Below are 25,912 nucleotides of genomic sequence, written 5' to 3'. Positions count from 1 at the left end.
TATAGGTTTGTATGTATATTCATTCATACACATACATGTACATGGGTGTGTATGTATGTCTGCGTGTGTGTACACATACCACCTACACGAGGCTCTCAAATTACCCCAAAGGCTGAGAGGGAACTGGAGCACAAAATATCCCCCTTTTGTTTTCCACGCCCTAAGGTCTATAATCTACTGAAAATTCTGCCGGAGGCAGCAATCAGTAGAAGAACTGAGGAACAGAAATATCTGTTCTACAAAAATTATACTGAAAATGTATTTACCCAAGTTCCATCTCACAATGAGGATACACGGAACATCCTATCAAGGTAAAATTTTAAGAAAGCAATGATACAGGACAACAGTGATTCCTCAATTGTGTTCTAGAGAATCCTAGTGTTCTAAGAGAGATGAACCACAAAATTAACGAACCACAAAACAAAGGGCTCCCATGGTCAAACAAGTTTTTTAAACCTACATTCTCTGTTCTCCCTAGAAATTCAGTGTGCATTAAGGGAGTGAAAATTCTAAAGTCCTGTAATAAAGACTCCTGTAGTAGGTTTGGATTGACATGTACATACTACACTATACACAATAGATAACCAACAAGGACCTACTGTATAGGAAAGGGAACTATACTCAATATTTTATAATAACCTAGAAAAATCTGAAAAAATAGACATATATATGTATAACTGAATCACTGTGCTATATACCTGAAACTAATATGACACTGTAAATCAGTGATACTTCAAATAAAATTGTAAAAATATTTTAAAAGTTTATTAATTAAAAAAAGGATTCCTCTGGGCAGAAACTATGAAACTCTTTCAGAGAATACTTTTCAACACTTTGTGAAAGACTCTGTTCTCTAGAATGCAGTTAAGTAATGCAGCTTAATAAGTATATGCATGCATGTAACAGCATATTAAATTGAAAATGTCTAATTTCATTTTGGGGAAAATAAAGTGAACCAGGCATAGGCAAAGAATAGCAGAAGGACAGATGCCAAATGTTAATACTGGTTATAGATGGGTGGTGAAACCAGAGATGACTCATCACTAATATGTAATTTCTACTTATCTTTTCATTTATAGTAAGAATATAATCAAAGTTACTCCTTTTAAATGTCTGCTGACTGTGAGCTGAACTGCTGAAATTTGGATCCCTATCTCACATCATATGCAAAAATTAACTCCAGATGTATCACTGGCCTAAACATAAAAGCTAAAACTACAAAACTCTTAAAAGAAAGCATATAAGAAAATCTTTATAATTAACCCCAGATAATGTTGTTTTCTTCTGGTGAATACAGCAGGCTTAGATCAGGAGGAAAATGGAAAACTGCTGACTGTGAGCTGAACTGCTCATAGTCAGACTCCTCTGATACAGTTCCAGCCACCCTTCACCTCCCCTGGAGCAAGATCCTGGAGACTGGCTCTCTGCAGGGTTGGGACAGCCAGCAAACTCCTCACACTCCAGACAAGGTCAAGTGACATGAAAGCATGCCTGACGCCTAGCTCTGGCTCTGGTCCTAGCTCTTAGGTCACTGAACTTTCCTGGGTATCACTTTTATCCTCTGTATAAAGGTCACCTGCTCTGCCCATCTTACTGTGACAATCAAATAAGAAGCTGGACTTTGTATTATTATAATAGTACATTTATACACAGTTAAAAGAATTTATGGAGTCATAAACTCAACAATGACTCATGGTAACCATTCAAAAATACTGTTATCATTACAATCAGATTATTTGCAGAGGCAATGGTTTGCCCATGACCCTCGCTGCCCCTAACAGCCTCTTCAGCAACCAGCAAATCAAAATTGACCCACGAAGGCAAGCATGGAGGTCTAAGTCACATGATCAATCACATCAAGTGTTTTATGGCAAAGTAAAACACTTAAACTTCTAAATTAACAATAGCGTCTCCGGCAAGGCTTTGTAGACAAAAAGATTCAGAGTATTTTGTGTTAACATACTCCTTCTTCCTCCTAATTAATATCTAAATATTGACTATAAAATAGTTTGCCTTTTTTCGTGTTCTTTAGAAAATCAAAAGTATCAACTCACCCAGGATTAAGGAACTAAATGACTGCAAAATTAACAAACAATCCGATGACACTGACAGCCTTAAGAGTGTGAATTAATACTCCCATGTCCTGTCACCTGTGCGTCTTCATTATGTACCCTGAAGAAGTGGACAAAGTGACAGGTCCCTGTGCTATCACTGCAGCGAGAGGCCTACTCATGTGGCCAGGGAGGAAGAAATGGCATCAGAATCCCCCATTCCCATATGAGGAAACTGACGCTCCGAGATGTTAATGATTCTAGGTCACACAGCCACAAATGGCAAAGCCAAGATTCTGACTCGGGGCTGGCTGGCTCTCACACTGAAGTTCTCTCTCATGAAACACAGGGCCATCTATTCACCACACTACTGGTTTAGATTTGCTGTGACCTCAACTTGCAGACCGAGGTTTATTCCCACCCAGGAAAAGCTGCACACACACATGTATAGAACAATGCCCTTTACTGAACCCCCACAGCTAAACGCGTTAGACCAGTAACAATGGTAGGACCCTGAGAAAAAACATAAAAGATACATACGGTCTATCAGTTGGGTCATCAGGCGATCTGGAAATCAAAGGAGAGGGCAGGAAGTGAGACCCAACCATGGCAAAGAGTTCTAGAGAAAGAAAAAGAGTTAACCCGGAGCACTCCCTCACCCCCACCCATTAAGACCCCACACTGTTGTCAGCCCCCTGGTCCTCCATGCAGAGCAGCCAACCTGACATAAAGTCATTCCAGGAAGGAGGGAGAATACCCAGTTTCAGGCATTTAGAGCAGATAAAACATGATGCTCTGCTGATCATCTTAAGGAACTAAATAATTTCCTTCCCTGTACTTCTAAGAACTCCATATAGTTACAATCCAAGAACTCTGTTATAAACGTCAGAAAAAGCAGAAGCGATGCTAATAAACCATCTTGCGGTTCTCTGACACTCTGAGGACTGATCTTTTTAGAATTCCTTTAATGAACCACCTATGACCACATAGCCTGGACCACCCCACCTACAGATCCCTTCCCTGCTCTCCACCCTCTGCAATTTAGCATTGGACTCATCGTTAGAGAATAATGTAACACAGGTGCCAATCTTGACTCCTCTCTTGCTCCTCCCAGATTCACTTTATACCCCAACAGGGTCACCAATAATGGTCACTGCTCAGCTGACAGCCATCCTGAGGGGCAGGCGCCCTAAGCACTCTGGCACTATTAGCTAATGTACCTAATTAACTCATTAGGAAGGCGAACAGCAAACTCGTGGGCTAACAAAGCCAGAATGAAAGTGATTTCACCAGAATAACTGAACTAATAATGAAGCCAAGATCTCTCCATGCTGTTCTTGGACTCACAAAGGCAATGATTTTTCACATGTACTTTTCTCTTAAAAAGTATTCTTCACAAGGACCACTTTAAGGTTCACAGAGAGTAAGAGAAGCTCAAACTGTTCTCTTGCTATAAAGCAGTAATGAAGCTGGAGAGGTGAGACGTGGGCAAGATTTTTAAAACCAACACACACTGTTCAATTTCCCTTTCTGGTTCTCCAAAGATATTCCAAGAAGGACACAGCTCCCCTAGACTAAGAGCCCACTGAAAATACACTCTTCTTCCTCATAGGCTTATCAGAGAAGGGAGGAGGGAGGCAAAGGCAGAGGCAAGGTAAGCCAAAAACTTCCTGGAGACCTGCTGCCCTCTGCTGCTTGTGATTTCCATGGACCCATTTGGTTCACTCACGTTGGGGCTATGCCTCTTCCTGTTTCTATTAATATTTTAAGCCCAAGGTTTGCAGCCAGGCTTCAATTCTGTATGTCTAAGGTGGGTTACAACACAGGAAAGCACCACGGGACAACAGAGTGGGGGAGGAAAAGGGACTATTCCATCAGAGGAGCGGGAAGGCGTTGAGAAGGTCCTCCTGGCAGAAGACGGTACCTTTAGAGTCATCAGGAATCACTATGGGGGGGCTGATGTCTGGAAGTTCCTCCTCTCCTGGCTGCAACCCCCTGGCTCGGAGATGGTTGATATCAAGTAGGTCTGGCATATCAATAGAAACATCTGCAAAATGAGAGAGATTATACTCACTGGACTCTCCAAATAACCACAAGCACCTCCTCAATCTAGCACCACTAACTAGGTACACGTGTCTAGGCAGAGCCAAGGGATGTGTTATAGTTCCTGGGAGTAAGTCACAGGACCAGAAAACTGACTAAGACTGATTAGAGTTTAATGTAGAACCGGGGGAAACACAGATGCAGGATTTCATACCGAACAACAAGAAATGAGGGAAGCCAGAGGTCGAAAACTGGGAGCCCATACATCTGTAGATACTTTCTGTTGGCTCTTTTTAAAATGTCGGCAACACATTCCAATTTTTAAATCAGAAATTTCAATTCAAAACTCCAGACTTCCAACTCATTTAAAAAAAAAAAAAAAAGCTGTAGCAGAGTCTCATGTGATAACAACTGCCTGGGACTGATTCTCAGCTTTCACTACAAGGTAATATGCCCTCCGTGTCTGTCTGCCACAGACCTCACCACTCCCTCCTGCCCCCATGATCCTGAGCATCACATGTGCACTATTCTGATTCTTATGATAGGGAAATGTTTTCCTAATCCATGTCTTCATCCAAAATGGGAATACTCAAGAAAAGACAAGACAGCTATAGCTATGTGTTTCTTATACCCAGCCTACTTCTGTCATTTACATTATCACTCTGTCCTCATTAGGCATTTGAGTTTGCAACCCATAGTTTATGCCTTTTCTCTGATCACCATGGGTACTGTGATTATTCTACCGAAGGTAATAAAAACTGAAGCTTTAAAGAAATTAATTGAACTTCAAGTGTATTCATCTTGAGGCATACTTTTTTTTAACTTCTCAGCTCAGTTGTCATTATGCTGACTTATTCAAATACAAAATATATGTATGAGTCTAACAGCCTGTTGCAAATTTGTACTGCACACAGTCAGATACGGTAATAATGGAAAATGGGTTCAAATGTTGGTGCAGGATATGTCTCTTGGGCTAGCAAACAGAATCTGAAAACACCATCCCCCAAACCAGCTACAATGTTAGGTGTGTAAGTCCTACTTTAAAACAACCACCCAAAGAAAAGGCTTAGTTTAAAAAAAAAAAAAATTTTATCTCAGCAAACAGCAAAATCAAACACAATGTCTGACCAACAAAATCAAAACAACCGCTCCTCAACAGAAATTTTCAGGTTCATTAAAGAAAGCTTTGAGGCTGCTTTAAATTCAGCAAGACTATGAAATCTGATCTGAATTTGGCATCCTTTACCAAAATTCCAAGGACAAAGAAAATAAAACTGTTTCCAAAGCAGTTCAAAGCCTTTCGAAGAAGTCAGTTTTGTCTCTGGGGTGCATGTTGGGTCCAAGGAGGAAAGGCTGAGTGATGAGTAACCTGCCCTTGGCCCTCCTCCCTGCCCACAAAATTATTCCACCAGGAAAAGAGGAATGAGCTGTAGGCTCACGGGCTGCATAATGCCACGTGGAGATCAGTGCTATGCTAACTGCTAGTGCCAGAGGTTTCTGGGAAATCACTCCTGCAGATTTTACGTTCTTTTTACTTATCCCCTTCAGATGAGCAGATGAGTTCTTAACTAACCAACCTAGGACTGACTTGTTTTTTTAAGTGCTCAGAAACATAGACACTAAAAGACTGGCAAGCAGTCTGAGATCCTTGCTTGAGAAATCAGAGGTTAAAACTGTATGGACTTCCACGGCCCTGAGGACAGCCTAGGAACACATTCATATCTGATTGAGATGGTAGAGAAAATGTTCTTACTCATTGTCTGGAAAGATAACCTCTAACAGTGGTCAAGGGCCTTTAAGATTAGAAAGAAGCCCAATTCGGCCACATCCCTTTTCCTTTTTAATGCAACTGACTGTACTTATGTTATTATTAATAAAATTCATATGATTTAAACAAACGTCATTAGCCATACCCGCCTGCTTTAGAGGTCGAGGAGAGATGCTAAAAAGAGTATTGATACATCTTCAGTTACTAGCACCTCCAAGCATGACTTTTGGACCAGTAGCACTAGCAGCATCAGCATCACCTGGGCACATGTTAGAATATAGAGCCCTGGCCCCATCCCAGACCTGCTGAATCAGCACCTACATTTTACCAAGATCACGTTACAGTTTGGGAGGCATGATTTGAAATTATGAGGCTCCTGTTTTCACTCTTAGATTCTGGCCATTTTAGAACCCATTATTAGAGAGGTGGGCAAGCAAGTGGCAATTTGTGTTTTTTTTTTTTACTACCACCAGTGTTTATCATATCTTTCAAAAGAGAAAGGTGGGAATCATGGAAAAAGAATGAAATGAGACCGTTTCTGGCAGCCAACCGCATGGGTTCTTTCACATGCCACGTTTTTTAAATAGCTAATTTAATGTTTTAAGCAAAAGCATGCAAAAGATACCTACCAAATTTTTTGGGAACCCAGTCAAGACCAAAAGTGAACTTCTTTATCTGCACTACCAAGTATTCAGGGAATGAGGCAAAGCGAGATGTTCTGGGAAACACAAGGGGATTAGATCAATGAAACAGGCAATAAGAATTATGGATACAGTTCATGAAGCATCATAAGCTGTGTCTGAGGCACACCCAGCAGTCCCAGGGCCTGCAGGGAAGAGGAGGGACACACACGCACACGTGAGCAGACACACACACACAGGAGTGGACACACACACATACCACCTCACCACTCATCCTGGCCTTTCCACGAGAGGACAATGTTTAACATAGGACGAGGTTGTCCCCAAGGATGATTTTGGACACCCTGCAAAATTACTGCTTTTACTTTGCTGTGGCATTTTGTATTTCTGAAAAGTGGTTTTCAACTATAAGCGTTTGTGTTTTCCTAAAACCCTTGGCAGTGTCACACATATTTGCAGATGCATGGGGGCACCTTGCATTGTGTTTGTATATGAAGTTTGAAAAAGCTCCCTGAGCAGTCCTGACACACCCCCAATCTCCTCTGACCACAAGTCGCTATCTTGTAGCACAGAGTTGGCATCAGAAGGTTATATCAGAACTTTGGTTGAGGCTGACTACTGGAAATGCCAGGGCCTCATTAAAATACTAGCACACCTAAAATCTAGGCCCACATGGATCCTAAAGGGGGGGTGTGGGTGGGTTGGGGGGGGGGTGTGTGTACTATGAGGTATCTAAAATATCTAAATCTGGGCCTTCAATTTTTAAAATTAATATATATGGTTAATGTCTTAAGTTTCCTTTCAAACTTTCATGAATGCTGAATTGCCCGGACTTGCCTTTGATGATTTTATGCCAAACTATTCAACTAATACATCAAATATATGCCCCGGTTTCAGCTCATTCTCTCCACATTTATTATCTTGTTTATAAAAACCATTTCTACTCAAGTGTCAATCTGAGTACAGTAAGGTATATAGAAAAAACTTAGATTTAAACAGATACGATAGGTACCTTTTAAAATAAAAGATTCTAGGACATGTTTCCTACAAACTCCACTTTTCAAATCTATGTGGAATGCATCTTCCTAGAACTCAGAAATCCAATACAAATGCACTGCTGCCCCCTAGTGTAGAAGAAAAGCCACAGTTCAGGGGCAGAGAATTGTCCAAAAAGTGTCAGAAGACTTGGATGCTACTTAATTCACTCAAAATCTAACCCTCCTTGAGGCTTCACATTTACAAAATGGGTTTATTAGTAATATCTGCCTGCCAGGGCTGTGCGATGGTCATGCAGTGTCATGAAACCACCTGGCACACTAGAATGTGCTGTGTACAGCCAAGGAGTTAGCATGATGATCCTGTCATGCAGGAGCTAGAATCAGAGGACCAAGGACACTGAGCTGGTTTGTCACTGACCTGTATTTTGCCCCAGGTAGGTCACTTAACCACTCTGGATCTCAAATTCCCCATCACAAGGAAGGTAGCAGGGTACAGGCAATGAGGGAGTTTCTCAAAAAATAAGAGCTTAACTATCCTAAGGAACTGATCTATTAGCCTAGCTCACTCTCCAGAAATTATATATTATCTCTAATTAGGTTTTCCTATCTTCTGAGAAGCAGTATTAATATCATTCTTAAATATAGCCAAGTCCTCAATTTCACCAAAAACCAAGAAACGCCATCTGATATTTTCAACGACTATAAAAGTGTCACCTCCCTGACCCCTTCCTCTAACCACAGAAATTTAAAATCTGGAAAATATATAACAATGAAATCAACCAAAAGTCATCAATGATTTCTAGACCGTGGTTCAGGATCCCAGAGATTCCTAAAGTTGCTCTGTGATCAGTATCTGGGTGAGGAATCAGCTGGTAATATACCAAGGAGTGGGAGGCAGTAGAGGGAACTCAAGGCTGATAATTTAACACATCAGTTTGTTGTGGGTAGCTACCAACCTAATTGTACCAGAAAGCAGGTTAGATGATGCCCACATTATATTTTTCCTGTTGGTTAAACATTCCTTATTAACTTCTGTATATAGGGTCTCAACTTGAATCACACATTCAGTAACTGCTTAATATAATTGTGTTCAAGTCAACCTCAAAACTAACACTTGGCATTCATTAATTGCAGGTTTGGGACATCAAGTTTGTTGTTAAATCTGGTAAGGTTATAAATTATGTACCAGTTACTCTTCTATTCCTAAAATTAATTCCTGGAATTAAAATTTTTCTTGAAAAGTTATATACTTAATAAAGTCCACTGAAATATAAATTATTCAAAAAGGACTAGATAGACACTGAATAAATTCACCTCGAACTGTTACAGGAACTGAGTTAGGACTAAAGAGCTTAGAAAAGTGATGACAACGGTACGGCATTACCTATCAACAACTCATTACCTTATTTAATACGCATCGATTGTTCACTGGTTACAAATTCAGGCAAAAACATTATGAAAACCTTATTAAGAAAAATATATTAATATATAAACTGTCTGTCTCTCTGAATTTATTAACACTATTTATTGAAAACCTGGTGACTAAAAAAATTCTATCATTTCCATTAAATACATTGAAAACATAGTTAATCAACCACATAATTAACCAAATCGTAATTAAAAACATAATTTATCAACACAAACTGTATAATCCAAGGTAAAAAAAGATAAAAGCAATGTAATAACAATTACAGTATATATTTATTCCACCAGGCACTATGCAGAGCATTTTATGCTTGATCCTCACCTCAACCCTATAAAGTTCTATTATTATCCCCAGTTTACATATAAGGAGACTGAAGTTTATGGAAGTGAGGTCACTTAGCCAAGGTCACATACCAGTAAGTTCTACGCTGAGGATTCAAACGCTGCCAGTCCACCTAACGCCCATGCTCTGAGCCCCATACCGTTCCTTTCTGTTCATTAATGATAAAGGTTAAAATGAAATCTGTCCCTATCAACCTTTAATCTGTGAGCTCCTTGAAGGGAGGGACTCCATCTCATTCAGTTTACTGCCCAAGAGACACTAGGTGAGCAATAATATTTGCTGGATGGATAAAATTTCCAAACACATATTCTTCCCAGTCACTGTCTGTTCAGGACCAAAAAGGGAAGGATCTTTATGTCTGGTCCATACTGACCCAAGATCTACCAAGAGGACATCTTTTGTCTCTTCCTGGCCTTTTGAGCTCTGGGTCTAACACAAGAAAAATTTAAGGCCCCAAAGTAACATAATAAAGAGTTCATGTCTATATTGCTGGAAATAACAAAAGAAAAAAAGATATTTTAGGAATTCACTGAACTAGTTCCCCCAAAACTATTATTTGAAACATAAGGTATAATAAAGAATAAACAACACTATAAGGATTATAAAGATACAAGCATAAGCAAACAGGAAAGGAATATGGGGCAGTATACAACACAGGATTAAGAGTTTAAACTTCAAATTAATGAATTCCAAGTCTGTCACTTAGTGGCCATTATTACTATTTCCTTTACTTCCTCATCTGTAAAATGGGGAGATTAAAGTGCCTATGTCACAGCAGTACAAGGGTGATTAAGCAATATTTAATGGGATGCATTTAACATATAACATGGAATAATATTGATAAATGTGCCATAACGGTAGTTGCTTTATCACCCTAGAACACTGCTTTTTCCTTTCCCACAAGACCAGTTTTCAATTACCAACAACTGTGATACATCCAGTAATAACTTTCTTTCATATGCATTAAACCAAAAGCTGTATGTAAACATACATACACACATGTGCATGTAAAAGAGAAAAAGAACACGTTCAATAGCTACTGTTAAGGATTAGAGAAGGTAGAAACCCCTCTGCCTACAACTAAATATTTTGTGGGTCAGCAACCATCATTCCTCCACTCAGATGTAAGAAGGAACTGGTTGCTAACTTTGCCCCAGGTTAGAGCACAAGTTGGGAAGTGAACACACGAGAAGAATCCAGATCTCCTGACCACCAGCCCAAGGGTAACAGATTGTCTCTGTGGAAGGCTAACGCTTCCCAGCTCCACTTCAAAGATGCTCCTTTTCCTACTGATGAGAAGATGCCTTCCCCACAGGCCTAGAGAGTAGGCCACACCCTGTACTTATAAGACTCTGAAGAGCAGAAAAGGGGGACCAGGCAGACCAGCCAGTGAAGACCTTTCTGCAACTCACACCTGATGCTGGGGACTTTCTAGGCCGCCAGGCTTCTGATCACTTCCACCTCCCATACAGAGTCAGAATTAAAGTACAAAGAGAAAAGGATAAATGTTTGTGGAATCTTCAGCCTACTGTCAATAAGAAAGAAAGAAAAAAAGTTTAAAAAAATCACACAGTACATCTTAAACTCACAAAACGTTATGTGAATTATACTTCAATAAAGTTGAGAGGAAAAAACTGCTTTCACCACTAATAAAACGTGTGGCTTTCTAACTGCTCAAAGATGTGCCCAAGTTGTAATGAAGTGAATCACGAACATTTAACATGCCAGCTCACCAACTCTTATCTGCAAGGCCATACACACATGCACACACATACATACCCATACACATTCCCCCAAACTGAGCAACCCTCGGATGAAAACTTACTCCGCAATGGATAACTGATAACTGAGCTATTATAAATCTCCTCTGGATATGAAGAAACTTGTTAAAAGAAATTATTGTTAAGAACATGTGGCTTTTTCTTTAAAGCTTTTGAAACATTCTTTTTGTTTTCCCATTCTTAACACATGAAGTCAATCATCTGAAACAGGAATCCTGAGGGATGACGGTCACAGAGAATAAGTGATTCAGGTTTGACTGCTACTTGTAGTTGTGATTAAAAAAAAAAACAGCCAGCAGTAGCTCATCCATCCTACCCTGCCTTTCATTTCACCTAGAGCTCAGGCTGAGCCCAGGAAAAAAAAAAAAAAAAAAAAGGCTGAAGAATATCTAAAAGTAATGAGTTCCAGAGACTTTTAGACCTCCCCTCTTTTTCTGCCATTGTAAGTTCTCTTTCTCCAACTGCATGAAGTACACAGGCAAGGACTTGACTGTATAAAATCAACTAAGGTGTCAAGTGGCGGCAAAAAAAAAAAAAAAAAAATGTATGGACCTGACAAGAAGGATCATAATATAGAAACAGAACATCCCCTGACCATGTCTGAGCAGCTCGTTGGAACAAAGCCCAGGAGCCCTGAGGTCCCCTTTGAGATGCCCTGAGACCCCTAGGCTCCAGGCAGGAACAGAGTCACCAAGTTCTAAGTCAAGTCTTTAACTGTGGAATCAGAATCTATCACAGTGGAGTTTAAATACTGAAGACTGTCATAACTAGTTTTCGAATTTCTTCATTAATATCATCTTGCCATGTGGCACAAGAGTTCTTGGTTATACCTGCTCAGTAAAAAAGAGAAAGGAAAAGAAAAAAAGGCATTCTCTCCCTTACACATGATACAGATTACAACAAGCCTGTTTCACTGGATAGGCCTCATACAAGCAAGGTCTATGACAATTAGGGTTGTCTAAATCATAATCCCATCTGGCCACACGTGAGCAAGCATGCACAGACCTGTACAGTAGCACCCCTCGCCCTTCCCTACTGGCCCCCACCTCTCAAGGCCCCCTTCTCATCCTACTGCCACCACACAAGCACACACACATACACACTTACTTCACACCCGCAGACTTTGCTTGCAGGGCGCTGCTCCAGAAATCATCAACATTTTCTGGTTCAGAAAAGGCCTGCAGGCAGGCACTGAATGGTATCTTGGCACGAACCAACTCAGGAAGGGGTCTTCTGTTTGATTCTGCTTCCCTTCTTGTTAGTTCATAGGCAATCAGTTCATCTGCGTAGAAAAGCAAACAAATGAATTTGCAGTCATTTATTTTCTTGAAAGGAAAGAGCCCCTTGAACAATGAACAGCCTTCCCTGAAGGCTTCTGGGCTGGGGATAGGACTGCTTACTTGCTGCCCTCCACAAAGCCAGAGGAGCCTGCTGAAAGTGTGTTTAGAGTGGCAATGCCAGGCTGCATCAAGCCATTCATTTTTTGCCTGTTCCTCTTTGAGGCTGACAGGAGGGAATTATGAATTATGGTCCAGGTGAGAGATTCAGACTACACATGTGTTGTAAGTGATGCACGAACCTGGGCTTTCATTTATCCAGAGGTCAAGACTGGTTTGACCCCAAACCACCCTCTACTCACAAAGTCTCCACACCAGAGAATTTCATGCTGAGAGAAATCCGAGGGCTCACCTCTTCCTGGCCCTTGACCATGATGAGAGGTCACGGAGAGCGCAGGCCAAGGAGCAGGATGAACTATAAGGAACACAGTTACCCAAGGCACCAGACCTGCAATCCTACCCAGCACCGCCAAGACAACTTCATGTGGGGTTACCCGACACTGCAGAAAGCAGAGCAGCCAACCCAGAAGGCTTTCTACACTATCCCTGCTCAAATGACTGAACACCCAGGGAAAAAAAAGTGAGGACACTGTGAGCTTCCCAAGAGTCAGCAGATCTACCCTCGGAAACCACCTGTAAGTCAAAATTCTATACATTTCAAATGGACCTTTCCAGGAATTCCTTCTGTGTTACAAAAAATCACTTCTGATTTATCAGTTTTTATACACCACTGATGTATCTTTGTGTTTTCTTAAACACATCTGGATATGCTCTTACAGTTCATTCCCCAGTCCACCAGCGGTTTAGGATGGACTTCTGTCTAGGATGCTAGCATTATGTGTTTCCAGCTATCAATTTCCTGACACTAAGTTACAAATCTCCTTTCTGAACAACAACAACAACAACAACAAAAAGCTACCACTTGTAAATTATAAACAGTGAGTTTAGAGAGGATCACAGAACTGAGTAGAATATGTTAGCCAGCATCCACCAAGGTAGGCAAGAGAAAGCAATTAGGCCTCATGCTAAAAAGAAACCAAACCACAGATCCCCACCCCATTTCTACTTTGTGTAATGAATAAGAATTTAAAACTAGCCAAAAGCTGCAAAAGTTTAGAGAAAATGGAAATTGTTTCATCTTAAAATCATTTTCCAATTAACCCAATAAAGTGACTACCCACCACCCCTGCAAAAAGAGAATAAAAAAGCCACCCAAGGAGTGTTTGAACTTTACAAAAATGACCAGTTCACAGGAGATAAGCAATTGAGCAAATATTTCTCCTTTTTCTGCTGCTAAGATGTTAGTTCTAAGAAATATCGTTCATCAATTTTGTCTGAAAAGAAGCAGATCAGACTTATTGAAGGAAATTTCCCCTGAGCATCACCCCCTCCACCTGGGTATCTGCCTTCCTCCTGCTTCCAAGGTCCAGAGACCTTTCTAAGGGGAGCCTGACAAAGGGCCCGGCCACACTTTATCACCCACAATAGGCACCTTACTCAGATACCAAAGATGGATTCTTTTTAAGAGACCTCTACCTGAATGGCTCACATCAAAAAATGTAGTTCTGACCACTTCCCTCAGACTTTACAGCACAACTTGTAAGTGATAATGTTAAATTACAAATAATTTCCTCCAAATTAAACTGACTCTAAACCAACCTGTTGTTGAAACTTATAGGCACTGAAGTACGTTTCCTCTATAACTGGCTCCATGAAAACCTCAGAGGAAGCCACATGGGGGCTGAAGAGTAGATGAGAAGAGACATGCAGAGCAGACGCCTTCCAGGTCTCCTCCAGACACAGCTCTGCAGTAACTAAACCGCACTGTCTCTCACTTGAGGGTCTTCACGCGTGAAGAAGCGCTCTGCTCACTCCCCACTTTGGAACACTACCTTTGTTGGTTGCCGCCTCCATGGCCACAGGTAATTGCATCAGGTAGTCCACCCTCTCCGTGTAGCGGACTTTTCGGGTCTGACAGCACTGAATCCGCTCTTCCACCAAAAACCGAAAAACATCACTTGGGTTTTCCGAGCCAATGCGGTTCCTCTGAAATTGAGATTATATCAAGTCAGTAAATTTATATTACTTTCATGGGACACGCATGCTATGTCATTTTAGTCATGTCTGATTCTTTGTGACCCCATGGACTGTAGTCCACCAGGCTCCTCTGTCCATGGGATTTCCCAGGCAAGAATAATGGAGTGGGTTGCCATTCCCTTCTCCAGGGGATCTTCCTGACCCAGGGATCGAATCTGGGTCTCCTGCATTGTAGGCAGATTCTTTACTGTCAGAACCACCCATGTATAAAAATTAGCACAGAATCAAATATTAATCTGGTAAAAAGATCTAATGTTACTAAACATTCCCTCTAGGCATACCAGTTCAGAGTACTTTAAAGCAAAAGACTGGTAGTTACCTAAAGTCCAAAAATGGGAGACTGGTTAAATAAATTATAGTTCATCATGTAAATAAATAGTATGCAGCCATCAAAAGTCATGGCAGAGGGCCTGAGCTAGACAGAATTAGAAGAAAGGAGATATGAAAGGCCAAGTAAAGAGGAAGGAGGGAAAAAAAATCAAGGGCTGCACCGGAAAAATTAAGCCAAGTATAGTTAGGTTGTTTGAGATGGACGTGTACACACTGCTATACTTAAAATGGGTAATAACCAACAAGGACCTATTATAAAGCACATGGAACTCTTCTCAATGTTATGTAGTAGACAGGATAAGAGAGGAGTTTGGGGAGAATGGATACATATATATGGATGGCTGGGTCCCTTTGTTGTTTACCTGAAACTATCACAACACTGTTAACTGGCTATTCCTCAATATAAAATAAAAAGCTTAAAAATAATTAAAAAGTAAATTTTAAAAAATTTAAAGTTTTTTAATTTAAACAAATTTTTATTTTAAAAATATTTTTTTAATTTGTTTAAATTAAAAAATTAAGCCATGTATGATATGATTCTATAAATGTACTAATGTAAATTATACACAAATAAAAAAGAAAGTAGGCTATATTTGAGTATATAATGACATGGCAAAATGTTCACAACAGGTTAAGTGGAAAACACTGCTCACAAACCAGCAAGCAGTGAATGAACGCTGGGGTGGAGGTAGGGAGTCAGACACCAGAATGTTAGCACTGCGTGTATGGGGGAGCAGGCAGTATGGGGGGTTTTGATTTTCTCTTCTGTGCCTCTGTTTCCACAAAGAACATACTAGTCATCAGAGAAAAAGTAGTTATTTTTTTTAAGAGGGGAGAAAAAAAGCCTTTAATCATAAATTCTCAGTGACCTTTAAGAACCACAGCATTTAATGTGATTTGATCCTGCTGAGCCCAGAGTGAGCATCTCGGAGGACAGAGGACAGGAGGACACCAAATACCACACTGGCCTCTCAAGGAGCTTGTCACAGAGACAAAAAACAAAAACAGGGAACGAGAAAATGGATAAGCACTTCTAGAACACATTCAAATTAGGAGAACAGGGAGACCCACGAAGGCTGAGAAAGCCAGGCTTGAGGAACAATTACATCAAGCGGGCCGAACAGAGAAAGCCCCAAAGATGCCAACTCTAAAAGGGGCCCAGACAGGGAGAGGTTGGGGGGTGGCAGCGTTCTGGCCACACAGGCGAGGCTGCACGCGAGGGCTGGACACGCTCCTAACAACCCTTTCCAGCAGTTCTAAAGGCTGACTTACCTCTACTAGATTCACGAGGTGCAGGAAAAACTCCTGGGCATCCTGCTGTCTGTTGGAGGAGAATTCCGGGTGGCTCTTGCTCACAAAGGCCTTAAACATGCGTGGGGAGATCCCATTCTGTTGAGGCTAAAATATAAAAATAAAACCAAAACTTACAAGTGGGAAGCAGAGCAGAGATTACCAGTAGCCAGGATTTCAGATAAGAATACTGAAGCCCACCTCAGCTAAACAGTGAGAGCAGCCAGGACACACTGGACGTTGGTTGCATACCAGGAACTGTGCTGTGAGGCTGACGTGGGAATGGGATGGGGCTCTTCTGTTTACTCAGAACTAAAAGGCACAATAAACACCCCGATTTCTGTCCGCATAGGACTTGCTCCACCACCAGGAGGGAATATGAGAGAAAGGAGAGGAAATGGCTCCCAGCCCCAGGCAAAGTACTGCTCAGGGGCCAGCACAGGGCTGTTTCTGGACCACAGGGCATTCTCGGGAGCCCGCCCCTCACCTGGAGAAGCCAAAGGAGGTTGCCTGCAGCTGGCAGGATGGGAAGAGCTGGGACAACTTTGGCTGTGAACGTTGGATGTGTAAACTTCCCCGGGGGTGGGGGGGTGGTTAAGGGACTGCTCAGAAGGCAGCTGGGCTCCTCCAGAGAAGACGCTGCCTAAGACAATGGGAGGGCGGCCTACTGAGGAGCTGAGGTAGGGCTCACAGAGGTCACTGCGACAGGGCATCAGGTAAAAGATCCTTGTGGGGGTCTCTGAGAGGACAAGCACATCTCTAAAGAACCACTAATGTGCGCCCACAAAAGGCCAACCATGATCACAGACACGCAGCCAAGGAGCAAACACTCTCTGCTCAGGGAAACAGGCTGCCTCCACTCCAGTCTCCCCAACCCTTGACCCTGGAGCAGCCTGAGGAGGGAAAGAGGTGGAGCAAGAATGGAAAAACACCAGAGCAAGCCAACACTGACCTTTCTACACTGCTGGTTTCCAAGGCACCTGAGATTGGTAGTGGGAGAAGCCTTAAACTGGCTTTGATGTGAAATGGGCTTTTTAATGCCAGTAATTTGCTCTTGAACTGTGGTATTGGAGAAGACTCTTGAGAGCCTCTTGGACTGCAAGGAGATCAAACCAGTCAATTCTAAAGGAAATCAACCCTGGATATTCACTGGAAGGAACAAAGACAGGAGGAGAAGGGGAAGACAGAGGACAAGATGGTTGGATGGCATCACCAATTCAATGGACAAGAGTTTGAGCAAACTCTGGGAGATGGTGAAGGACAGGGAAGCCTGGTGTGCTGCAGTCCATGGGGTGGCAAACAGTCAGACACAACTGAGTGAACAACAATCTGCTGGGAACCCAGGCACTCGGCCTGAGATACTCTAAAGAGGCAGACTGGAAGATCCACATCATCTTTAAGGATAAAGCTGTTTCCTGAGTCCTCTCCAAGTTCAGCCTCTAATAATGGTGCTGCACGTCCCCTTGTGTAAAACCCTTGTGCTACCATTATCCCCATTTTACAGCCAGGGAAACTGAGGCTGCAGAGAAGTGCCACCAAGTCTGTCAACTGAAATGGTCTTATGACCAGATGACCATGCAGCCAGCAAAGAGCCAGAACGGGGTTCTGATCCCAATTCCACACTCCTGGCAGCAAAACTGGAGTCGTAGCTGCAGCACACATTAGGTCTCAGTGAGACAAACCTCACCTTGCAAATCAAGCAGAAGTAATCCCTGTGCTCCAGGCAAAGGTGCACCCATGTCCCAAAACCTCTACATGAGCAGCCTCCAGGCCACCATCCCCTCCTCAGAAATACAGAGAACTTGCTATTTGGGCTATCACTGGGCAGTGAACACAACATCATGCCTTTTGCCCACTCTAGCCTGTCTCCTCAGCCTAACTGCAGCACTTGGCAGGTGATGGCCTTGTCTCACACCTCTGTGAGATCTCCTGGACACCAGGGTCCAGGCCTAGGGTCCACAGGCCACAGCAGGGGTGCACAACCACACAGTCAGATGCAAAAAGTGATGGGAAAACTCCAAGAGCTATCTCTCCCGGCAGCTCTACATATGAAGTCTCTTCAAGGCACACATGTTCTAAGCGATGTTTCTAATAAAACCCAGGAGAATTCTGTCTTGCTCAAAATATATCTGATCTGGGAATCTAGTCTTTACTGGCCACCTACTTCATGTAGAACATGTTGGGGATTCCTCACCAAGAGCTGACAGAGAACAGGTGGGGGCAGGGGTGAGATTCAACACATATCTATAACAAATATTAGGGAACACTGCAAACAACCTAAAACAGTGTTGGCACCTCTGAGAGAAGAATTCCCCAAAGAGGCAGCATTTGAGCATCTGAGGACTCGGAACCTGTGTACAACTGATCAGCCTACATACACACACAAGGCTGCAGATGTGCCTTCAGCATCGGCGAAGACCAATTTATACCTGATGATCCATTTAACTACCCACATGTACACCTCCTGAAAGGCATGTAAAAGTTGTAACTTTCTTCACTCATAATGCTGACTGACATAGATCTATATAGTATCAGCCAACACATCCATGCAAACAATGCCTTACATTTGCATACTAACATTTAGTCATTCATTCAACAGGAATTTACCAAGTGTTACAAAATGTCAGACACTATTCTAGGTACGAGGATGAACATTTACTAGGTGGCAGGCACCTTATACGTGCATCTTTACTTAAATTACTCAACCTCACGAGGTGACTATTATTATTATTTTCTACATTTGACAGATGAGGAAACTGAGTTCTAGAGGAGTTAAGTAACTGACCCAGGATCACACAACTAGGAAAGTCAATCTGTCTCGCTCGCTCTCTTTATCCGTCTTTCTCTCTCGTGTCCTAACACTGTTTCTTGCAAGAACTACACATGCCTAGTTCTCACCTCTGATGTCTGAAGTCTCTCTTACCCGCCGCTGAGAAAACAGTGTGTCTGGATTCTGGGTAAGCTCTCTTCAAATCGACCTCTGAGGTCAACCTCCCAGGCCAGGCCAGCAATGATGTCTCCATCTGGGCGGAGCAGAGGCACCACCTGGAATATGCCTGTTCGCAGTGTGAATTTGGGTTTAGGCATTCACGTACGCACACACTCACTGCCTGCTGCTGTTACCTCTTACAAGCTGTGCTTGGCTGCCAGTCGCCATCAAAGCCGCTGCTTGGGAAAGTTTACCAACTTGCTGAAAGTAAACTGAAGAGTTGGCTGCTGCTCTATGCCACCGTATGGTCGTACAGCTGGGAGAAGTTCCAACAGAGACCATGGTGAAAACTCCAGAGGCTCAGCCCCATGCTCGGGCTTTGGCCCAGCCTCATTCACTCCCCTCCATGCCTCTTCCCTCTCGGTGCCCATTTCAGTTCTTTGTTTGCCCTCGACTGACCTGGCCTAATCCCTGGTGCAGCAGACAAGTTATAGCTTGAGAAGTGATGATCATTGAGAAGTCATTAAAAAGCTTCCTAACTGGAGACATGCTGTCTCTGCCCCACTGCAGACCAGCTCCCAGCTTTCACAGCTGGTCTGATTTAGCTCAAACTCAGCCACTCTGCACTTAATGCCTAACCACAGCTAGCCCCTCTGTCCTCACCCATGGTCCTCACCTGTTCTACCTCTGATTTCTGAGGGGAGATCTCACTAATTCCCGTGATCAACTATTACTATGTTCACATTATGTCCATATAATAGAAAGTCAGGCTATAAAAATGTTGAGCCTGAATCTAATTAAGCTTCCACATCTAACTTCCAGCTTATAAGAAACACAAACTGAACAACACCTTAAGGAAGCAATCCTTAGAGCAATCCTGGGGCAAATGATTCAGCTCCTTCAACAGATCAGTCAGTCTTGCAAAAAGAGGAGGACCCTAAGAAGCTATCTTTGATGTCGTTCAGTCACTCAGGCGTGTCCAACTCTGCGACCCCATGGACTACATACAGCACACCAGGCTTCCCTGTGCTTCACCACCTTCTGGAGCTTGCTCAAACTCATGCCATCCAACCATCTTGTCCTCTGCTGTCCCTTTCTCCTCCTGCCTTCAATCTTTCCTAGCATCAGAGTCTTTACCAATGAGTTGGCCCATCACATCAAGTACTGGAGCTTCAGCTTCAGCACCAGTCCTTCTAATGAATATTCAGGGTTGATAGTGCTTTGACAGTGCAGGGGAAAATATGGATATTGGCTGGGTACTGGACAATACATTTTGCTAGTGTGTTTCTAACACCTCAATTGACTTTCAACATATTGCTTTTTTTAAAAGAAAAGTATTATAATTATAGGTGCATATTGAATATTTACAGGTGAAAAGGATGGTGTTTAGGTTTTGTATTCAATTTCTGCAGGGAAAGGAGAGGAAGGGAATGAGGGAATGAGGGGGAAAATTGAGTTCAGGGGAGACTGATGAAACCAGATTGGAAATGGTAAATGGAGATTCATTATACTATGCTATGTCTGCGTATTATTTGCAAATTTAAACAATCTTTTTTAAAGATCAGGTTCCAGAATAAAGCAGTCACTTAAAAGAAACCAAAAAGCCTAAATAAGAACCCCAGCTGTTGACATTTGGCAGAAATCAACACGACACTGTAAAGCAGTTATCCTTCAATTAAAAATAAATGTTGTTTATTTTTTTAATTTTAAAAAAAGAACCAGAGGGAATCCCCTGGTGGTCCAGTGGTGAAGACTCACAGTGCTTTCACTGCTTTGGCCTGGATTCAATCCCTGGTCAGGAAACTAAGATTCTATAAGCTGTATGGTACAGCCAAAACAAATAAAAGGAATCAAAGAAATATCATGTTTCCTAGTGGGCAGTGAGCCAGTGCCATCACCTGAGTGTCCCGTATGGGCCCATCACCAAACAAGATAAGAGAGACCAACACTGACCAAGAATGAGACTTTTAGGAAGCTCACGCTCTTTTTGTAAGCTGACCCTTGGACACCAGAAGCAATGGCTTGTCCTGACAACTAACTTTACAAGAGTGAGCCCCAGACCATCTCCAAAATAGCAACCACCTAAGCAACCTGTCATATTTATAGGATACTGTACTTACTTTCTCCATCAGCAACTTGAAAACAGATTAGCTAAAATTAGAGAGAGGACTACAGTGTTCAGAATCTTTCCCAAATGCTTACACAGAGCTTTCTGTTTAACACTGCACCAAGAAGGCAGTCACTGGCCACTCATATTTGTCTGGGCTTAGTGCTTTAATTAACAAACAAGGAGAAAGACTAAGGCTTTGTATCAACTTACTAGAGCAAAGCTTGTAGAGAAACTTACACTGTAAGATCACCAGGATGAAAAAAAAAAAAAATGCATCTCACCCTGTCCCTATACATAGGAGTATATCATCTTTTGATTTAAATTTTTAACTTTAAGTCATAAACCTTGGACCAGTAATTCCTAACTCATGTCCAAACCCCAAATCTCCTAAGCTAAAGGAACAGAGGTTATTCCCCCAAGCTATTTTTCATAATTTAAAAGGTGAGTTAGAAATGTTACATTTGCCCAAAGTAGGAAAATTGAGGTTAGTGAAAATAAAGTTTTTATGTTTGCAGCTATAAATACATCACCTGGAAGCAGAACCTTGGTTATCTCATGTTGATCAAAAACTGAGGCCTGCAATTTTGTGTCAAGGGTTAATTAGAATGGGAAATCAAAATAACTGTCGCTTAGGAAACTGTTTGGAATACAGAATTGTTAATAATGTGCTATCTTCAGAAGGAAAAATAAATCATAGAGTAATCTGTATTAAAATGTGTAAAAGCACTGTCTTAGAATGCATAAAGATCTGGAATACATTTTTTGGAGAAGAAAAACTGTACTCTCATAGTGAGCAGGTTTTATCTACTATAGACGCAATTTAATTTTAAAAATCAACAAATTTATATAGAAATGGCAGTGCCCCCCACCAAAACACACGGAAAAGCTTTTTGTAGATGAAATGCATATTAAGCATGCATCTATAAAAACTCGATTTCACCTTGGTCTGTAGCAGAGCAATGAAGTATATGTTTTAAAAATGACCCAAGGTGTGAATAGTCCAAGTTACTGGGCTACCTGGTAACTCTGCAAAATCTACCCAGTCCCTTTATCACCCATCTGCAGCATCCACACACAGAGGCCCTGGGAGCCTGAAATGAGAACTGGAATAACTGTCAGGGAAGCAGGACAGCTTAAAGACTCTGTCAGTACTGCACAGACTCAGGGCCAGATTCTCTGGTGTAAACCCCAGCTCTCCACTCCCTGACTTTGTAACTGTAGGCAAGGATTCTGTGCATCCATTTCTGCATCAGGGAACACACAGGAAGGGTCTGTGCTAGTCATTGGTATCACTGGTAGTGGAGGCCCTGAAAATGGCATTCCTGCCACAGGGCTCTCTGTGTGGCACACACTCCTCTCGTAATCCATCCTCTGTTTCAGCACATCTTCCTTCCTCTCTTGGAGCATTTCAGGCTCCTCTACAAGACAAGAGACAAACAATGGAGACCAGGGACAAGACCACCTGACCACAGGGCTCCTGAGACCTGAAAAAAGCAAGGTTTTCCCAAATTGGTTGCTCTGAAACCAATTGCCAGTGAAAATCTTGATGCCTCAGAAAGTAATTCCCTCCACTGTCAAGAGTAGTGGAACTCTTAGAATGAATTACTTGTCCGTTCAAGTAATAGCTTGAAACTGACACCTCTGGGGCCACAAAGAAAATCATGAAGTCAATTCAAGCTTATTCTGAATGTCAAAGGGACCCTATTGATCCTGGCACCTCAGGAGTGCGGGTGGTGGTGAGGGGAAGAACTTTATAAATCTAGACCAAGGGTCACACCCAAATACCCAGCGTACCAAATGGGTCACAAACCACAAAGGGACTGGAGCCAGCTGGGGACTGCGTGTCCTGTGTGATGCGAGGGCTGCTACTCAGCTCCAGCCAACTGCTGTCAGGGGCCTGGGACCGCCAGAGGTTCTGAATGTTTAAGAGAAACTGGAAATTTAGATTCTGTGGGAGGGCCCAGCAAAACACACCTGAAGGACAGACATGGCCCAAGGGCTGCCAGGTGGCACACCCTGAGCCAAACAGGGCAGGGGTTCCTGCCTGCAAGCCTCAGACCCCTGGAGATCACATAAATCCCACACTAATCCAAGGTGAGGAGGAGACGAGGGTCCCCAGCTGTTCACAGACTACATAAAGATTATGCCTTATATAAGAACTATTTACTTTCTTCTAGTATCACAAAGGAAATGGCAACCAATTCCAGTGTTCTTGCCTGGAGAATCCCAAGGATGGAGGAGCCTAGTGGGCTGACGTCTGAGGGGTCGCACAGAATCAGACATGACTGAAGTGACTTAGCAGCAGCAGTATCACAAAAGAATATTGCGATATTAACAAAAGTAAATTTTCCTTCCAAACATTGCTAAATTGCTCAGTTTTCATTTTACATTTTCTCAAATTAGGAGATTCCAAAAACACAACAGTCCTGTAACGTACACAGATTTTATTTACATTAGAGAGGGGCCCCTTCACACTTGAAATATTCACAACCACCAGCAAGACCAATCTGCCATTTGACAGCTGAGATTGAAAGGTTACAGGATTTTCCCCCCAACCCCGCCCTGTCTCCACATCTTTGCAGAGTCAGGAGAGGAAGCCAGGCCCCCGAGGCCTAACCAAGTCTCCGTCTCCCCCACCATGAAAGACGGACTCTGCCCCCAGAAGTGACAGCCTGGATGAAAACCCAGGATAAATGTGATCAAAACATTTTGGGGACTTTCCTGATGACTCAATAGTTAAGAATTCGCCTGCCAGTGCAGGGGACATGGGTTTGATCCCTGGTCAGGGAAGATCCCACATGCTTCAGGGCAACTAAACCCATGTGCCACTACTACCGAACCTGTGCTCTAGGGCCCGGAAGGCACACCTGCTGAAGCCCGTATACCTGGAAGCCATGCTCCGCAACAAGAGAAGCCAGCACAAAGAGAAGCCCATGCACTGAAGAGCAGCTCCCGCTCGACATAACTAGAGAAAGCCCTCAAACAGCAACAAAGACCCAGCATCGCATATATAAATAACACAACACTTTGGACCAAGTGTTTTCACCATCACCTCTTCAAAGTTACACAGGAGCTCAGAGGTAGAAGAAGCCCGGATAACCTGACACCCCAGCCCTGCACCCAAACCACTCCAACTCCATTCCAATCAAGGAAGGCTCTTCCAGTCCCTGGTGGATAAGGGACTCCTTGCTACACAGCTGGGTAACAGTGCAACAGAAGACTCCCTGCCCCACAATACTCTGATCTCTTGGCCTGAGCCCCAGAATGCGTACATCCCTCTCCACCCTCCTCACAACCTAATTCCCTCTCCTCACCCCCAAACACTGCCTCTATATTTTCCCTTCCTAATCTCTCTTCTCCTGTTTGCTCTATTTCCCCAACTAATTGGCTTCATTCTGAAAAAGAACTACTCACTTTTCACTTCTTGCTCTCAGTCTGCAGGCATTAGTCAAGGATGATTGATGTTAAGATGGGAGCACAGAGGTCACACTCATGAGAAACAGAACTGAAAGAACTTGCCCACTAAGTCAAGACAAGGTAGCCTGGAGGCAGAGCAAGGTGGGTGGGGAAGCGGGGCCTGCATTCCACTCAGGACGTCTGCAGCTGTGGGAACCTAGACCCCCAAATACAGCTGTGTAAGCTGTGCCCTGCACACTTCCAAAGCCACTGCACCACTCCAAAAGGCCAGGCTGCAAGTGACGCCCTCTGGAGTTGCGTTAACAGAGCAGCCCAGGGAGGGGTCAGTAGCCCAACCCGCAGACATAGGAAAATGTGAGTCTGATAATTAGGAGATGAAACACATCTTTCAGTCAGTCAATTAATCGTGACTGAATGGCCAACTGAGTTTCTTTTTTACCAAAGTATGCTTTCAAACCCCCAGCAGCCTACCAAAAATGAGAACTGCCCATCCCTCCCCAGAAATTCAGAATCCTCTGCTAGGACGTGGGGGTGGGGGATAGGAATATGTGTGTTGTGTCTTAACAGCCTTTTGAGAAACAAAGCTGCAGCTTAGGAGAAGACAAATACTAGAAGTGCCAAGACAGGGATAACGAGGGGGAAAATGTTTATATTTTTATATGTTTATTCCTTCCATTCCAGCTCTATGTTATGAAGAATATTATTTCTAAAGACCAGTAAAGATAGCAATCACATATAATCCATGAAGCAAATGTCACTAGAAACCACAACCTTGTGGTCATTCCTTGTCACAACTTTTAAGAGCAGACAGACACCCGAGACCCTAAAATGAAAAAGCTATGTTGACAGCTCAAGAACTTTACAGCCACCATTCACCAAATCATAGGTAATCCACGTTCTCACTAGGGAGGTCCCTCTTTCCTCTGAGTCAACGTGGCAGACACCCAGACACATACCTTGTGCTCCTCCTTCATCACCTGTTCAATGAGCTCAGACTTCACGGGAGGTTTTGAATACTGGCCTGAGAGAAGGCCATGTCCTAACTTAGTCCTGGACAGGAGGGAGAAACAGACAAAAAGGTCATTGTTGCTTCCCCTCAGAGACGCCAAAATTATCTTCAAATTTCAGTAACTACAGCTGCTTTTAGTGAAACACTGTATCTCAATTCCTCACAAATAACCCAGTCCATTCTGAAGGAGATCAGCCCTGGGTATTTTTTGGAAGGAATGATGCTAAAGCTGAAACTCCAGTACTTTGGCCACCTCATGCGAAGAGTTGACTCATTGGAAAAGACTCTGATGCTGGGAGGGATTGGGGGAAGGAGGAGAAGGGGACGACAGAGGATGAGATGG

General features: G+C 42.8%; 1 protein-coding gene across 2 annotated transcripts in view; it reads right to left on the bottom strand.

The window, feature by feature from the left end:
• The window catches only part of USP13 (ubiquitin specific peptidase 13), a 131,874-nt gene that overhangs the window by 29,518 nt on the left and 76,444 nt on the right, over window positions 1–25,912 (bottom strand). For both annotated transcript variants that reach the window (XM_040251429.1, XM_040251437.1), the window contains exons 10-16: window positions 25,517–25,610; window positions 16,087–16,212; window positions 14,280–14,433; window positions 12,158–12,332; window positions 6,492–6,580; window positions 3,976–4,098; window positions 2,592–2,618 (exon numbers count right to left, since the gene is read on the bottom strand). In XM_040251429.1, the coding sequence (XP_040107363.1) occupies window positions 2,592–2,618; window positions 3,976–4,098; window positions 6,492–6,580; window positions 12,158–12,332; window positions 14,280–14,433; window positions 16,087–16,212; window positions 25,517–25,610 (788 nt within the window). The remainder of the gene's footprint in view (window positions 1–2,591; window positions 2,619–3,975; window positions 4,099–6,491; window positions 6,581–12,157; window positions 12,333–14,279; window positions 14,434–16,086; window positions 16,213–25,516; window positions 25,611–25,912) is intronic.

Source organism: Oryx dammah, unplaced genomic scaffold (assembly GCF_014754425.2).
Source record: "Oryx dammah isolate SB20612 unplaced genomic scaffold, SCBI_Odam_1.1 HiC_scaffold_2, whole genome shotgun sequence".
Taxonomy (NCBI): Eukaryota; Metazoa; Chordata; class Mammalia; order Artiodactyla; family Bovidae; genus Oryx; species Oryx dammah.
This window is presented reverse-complemented; position numbering and strand designations above follow the sequence as displayed.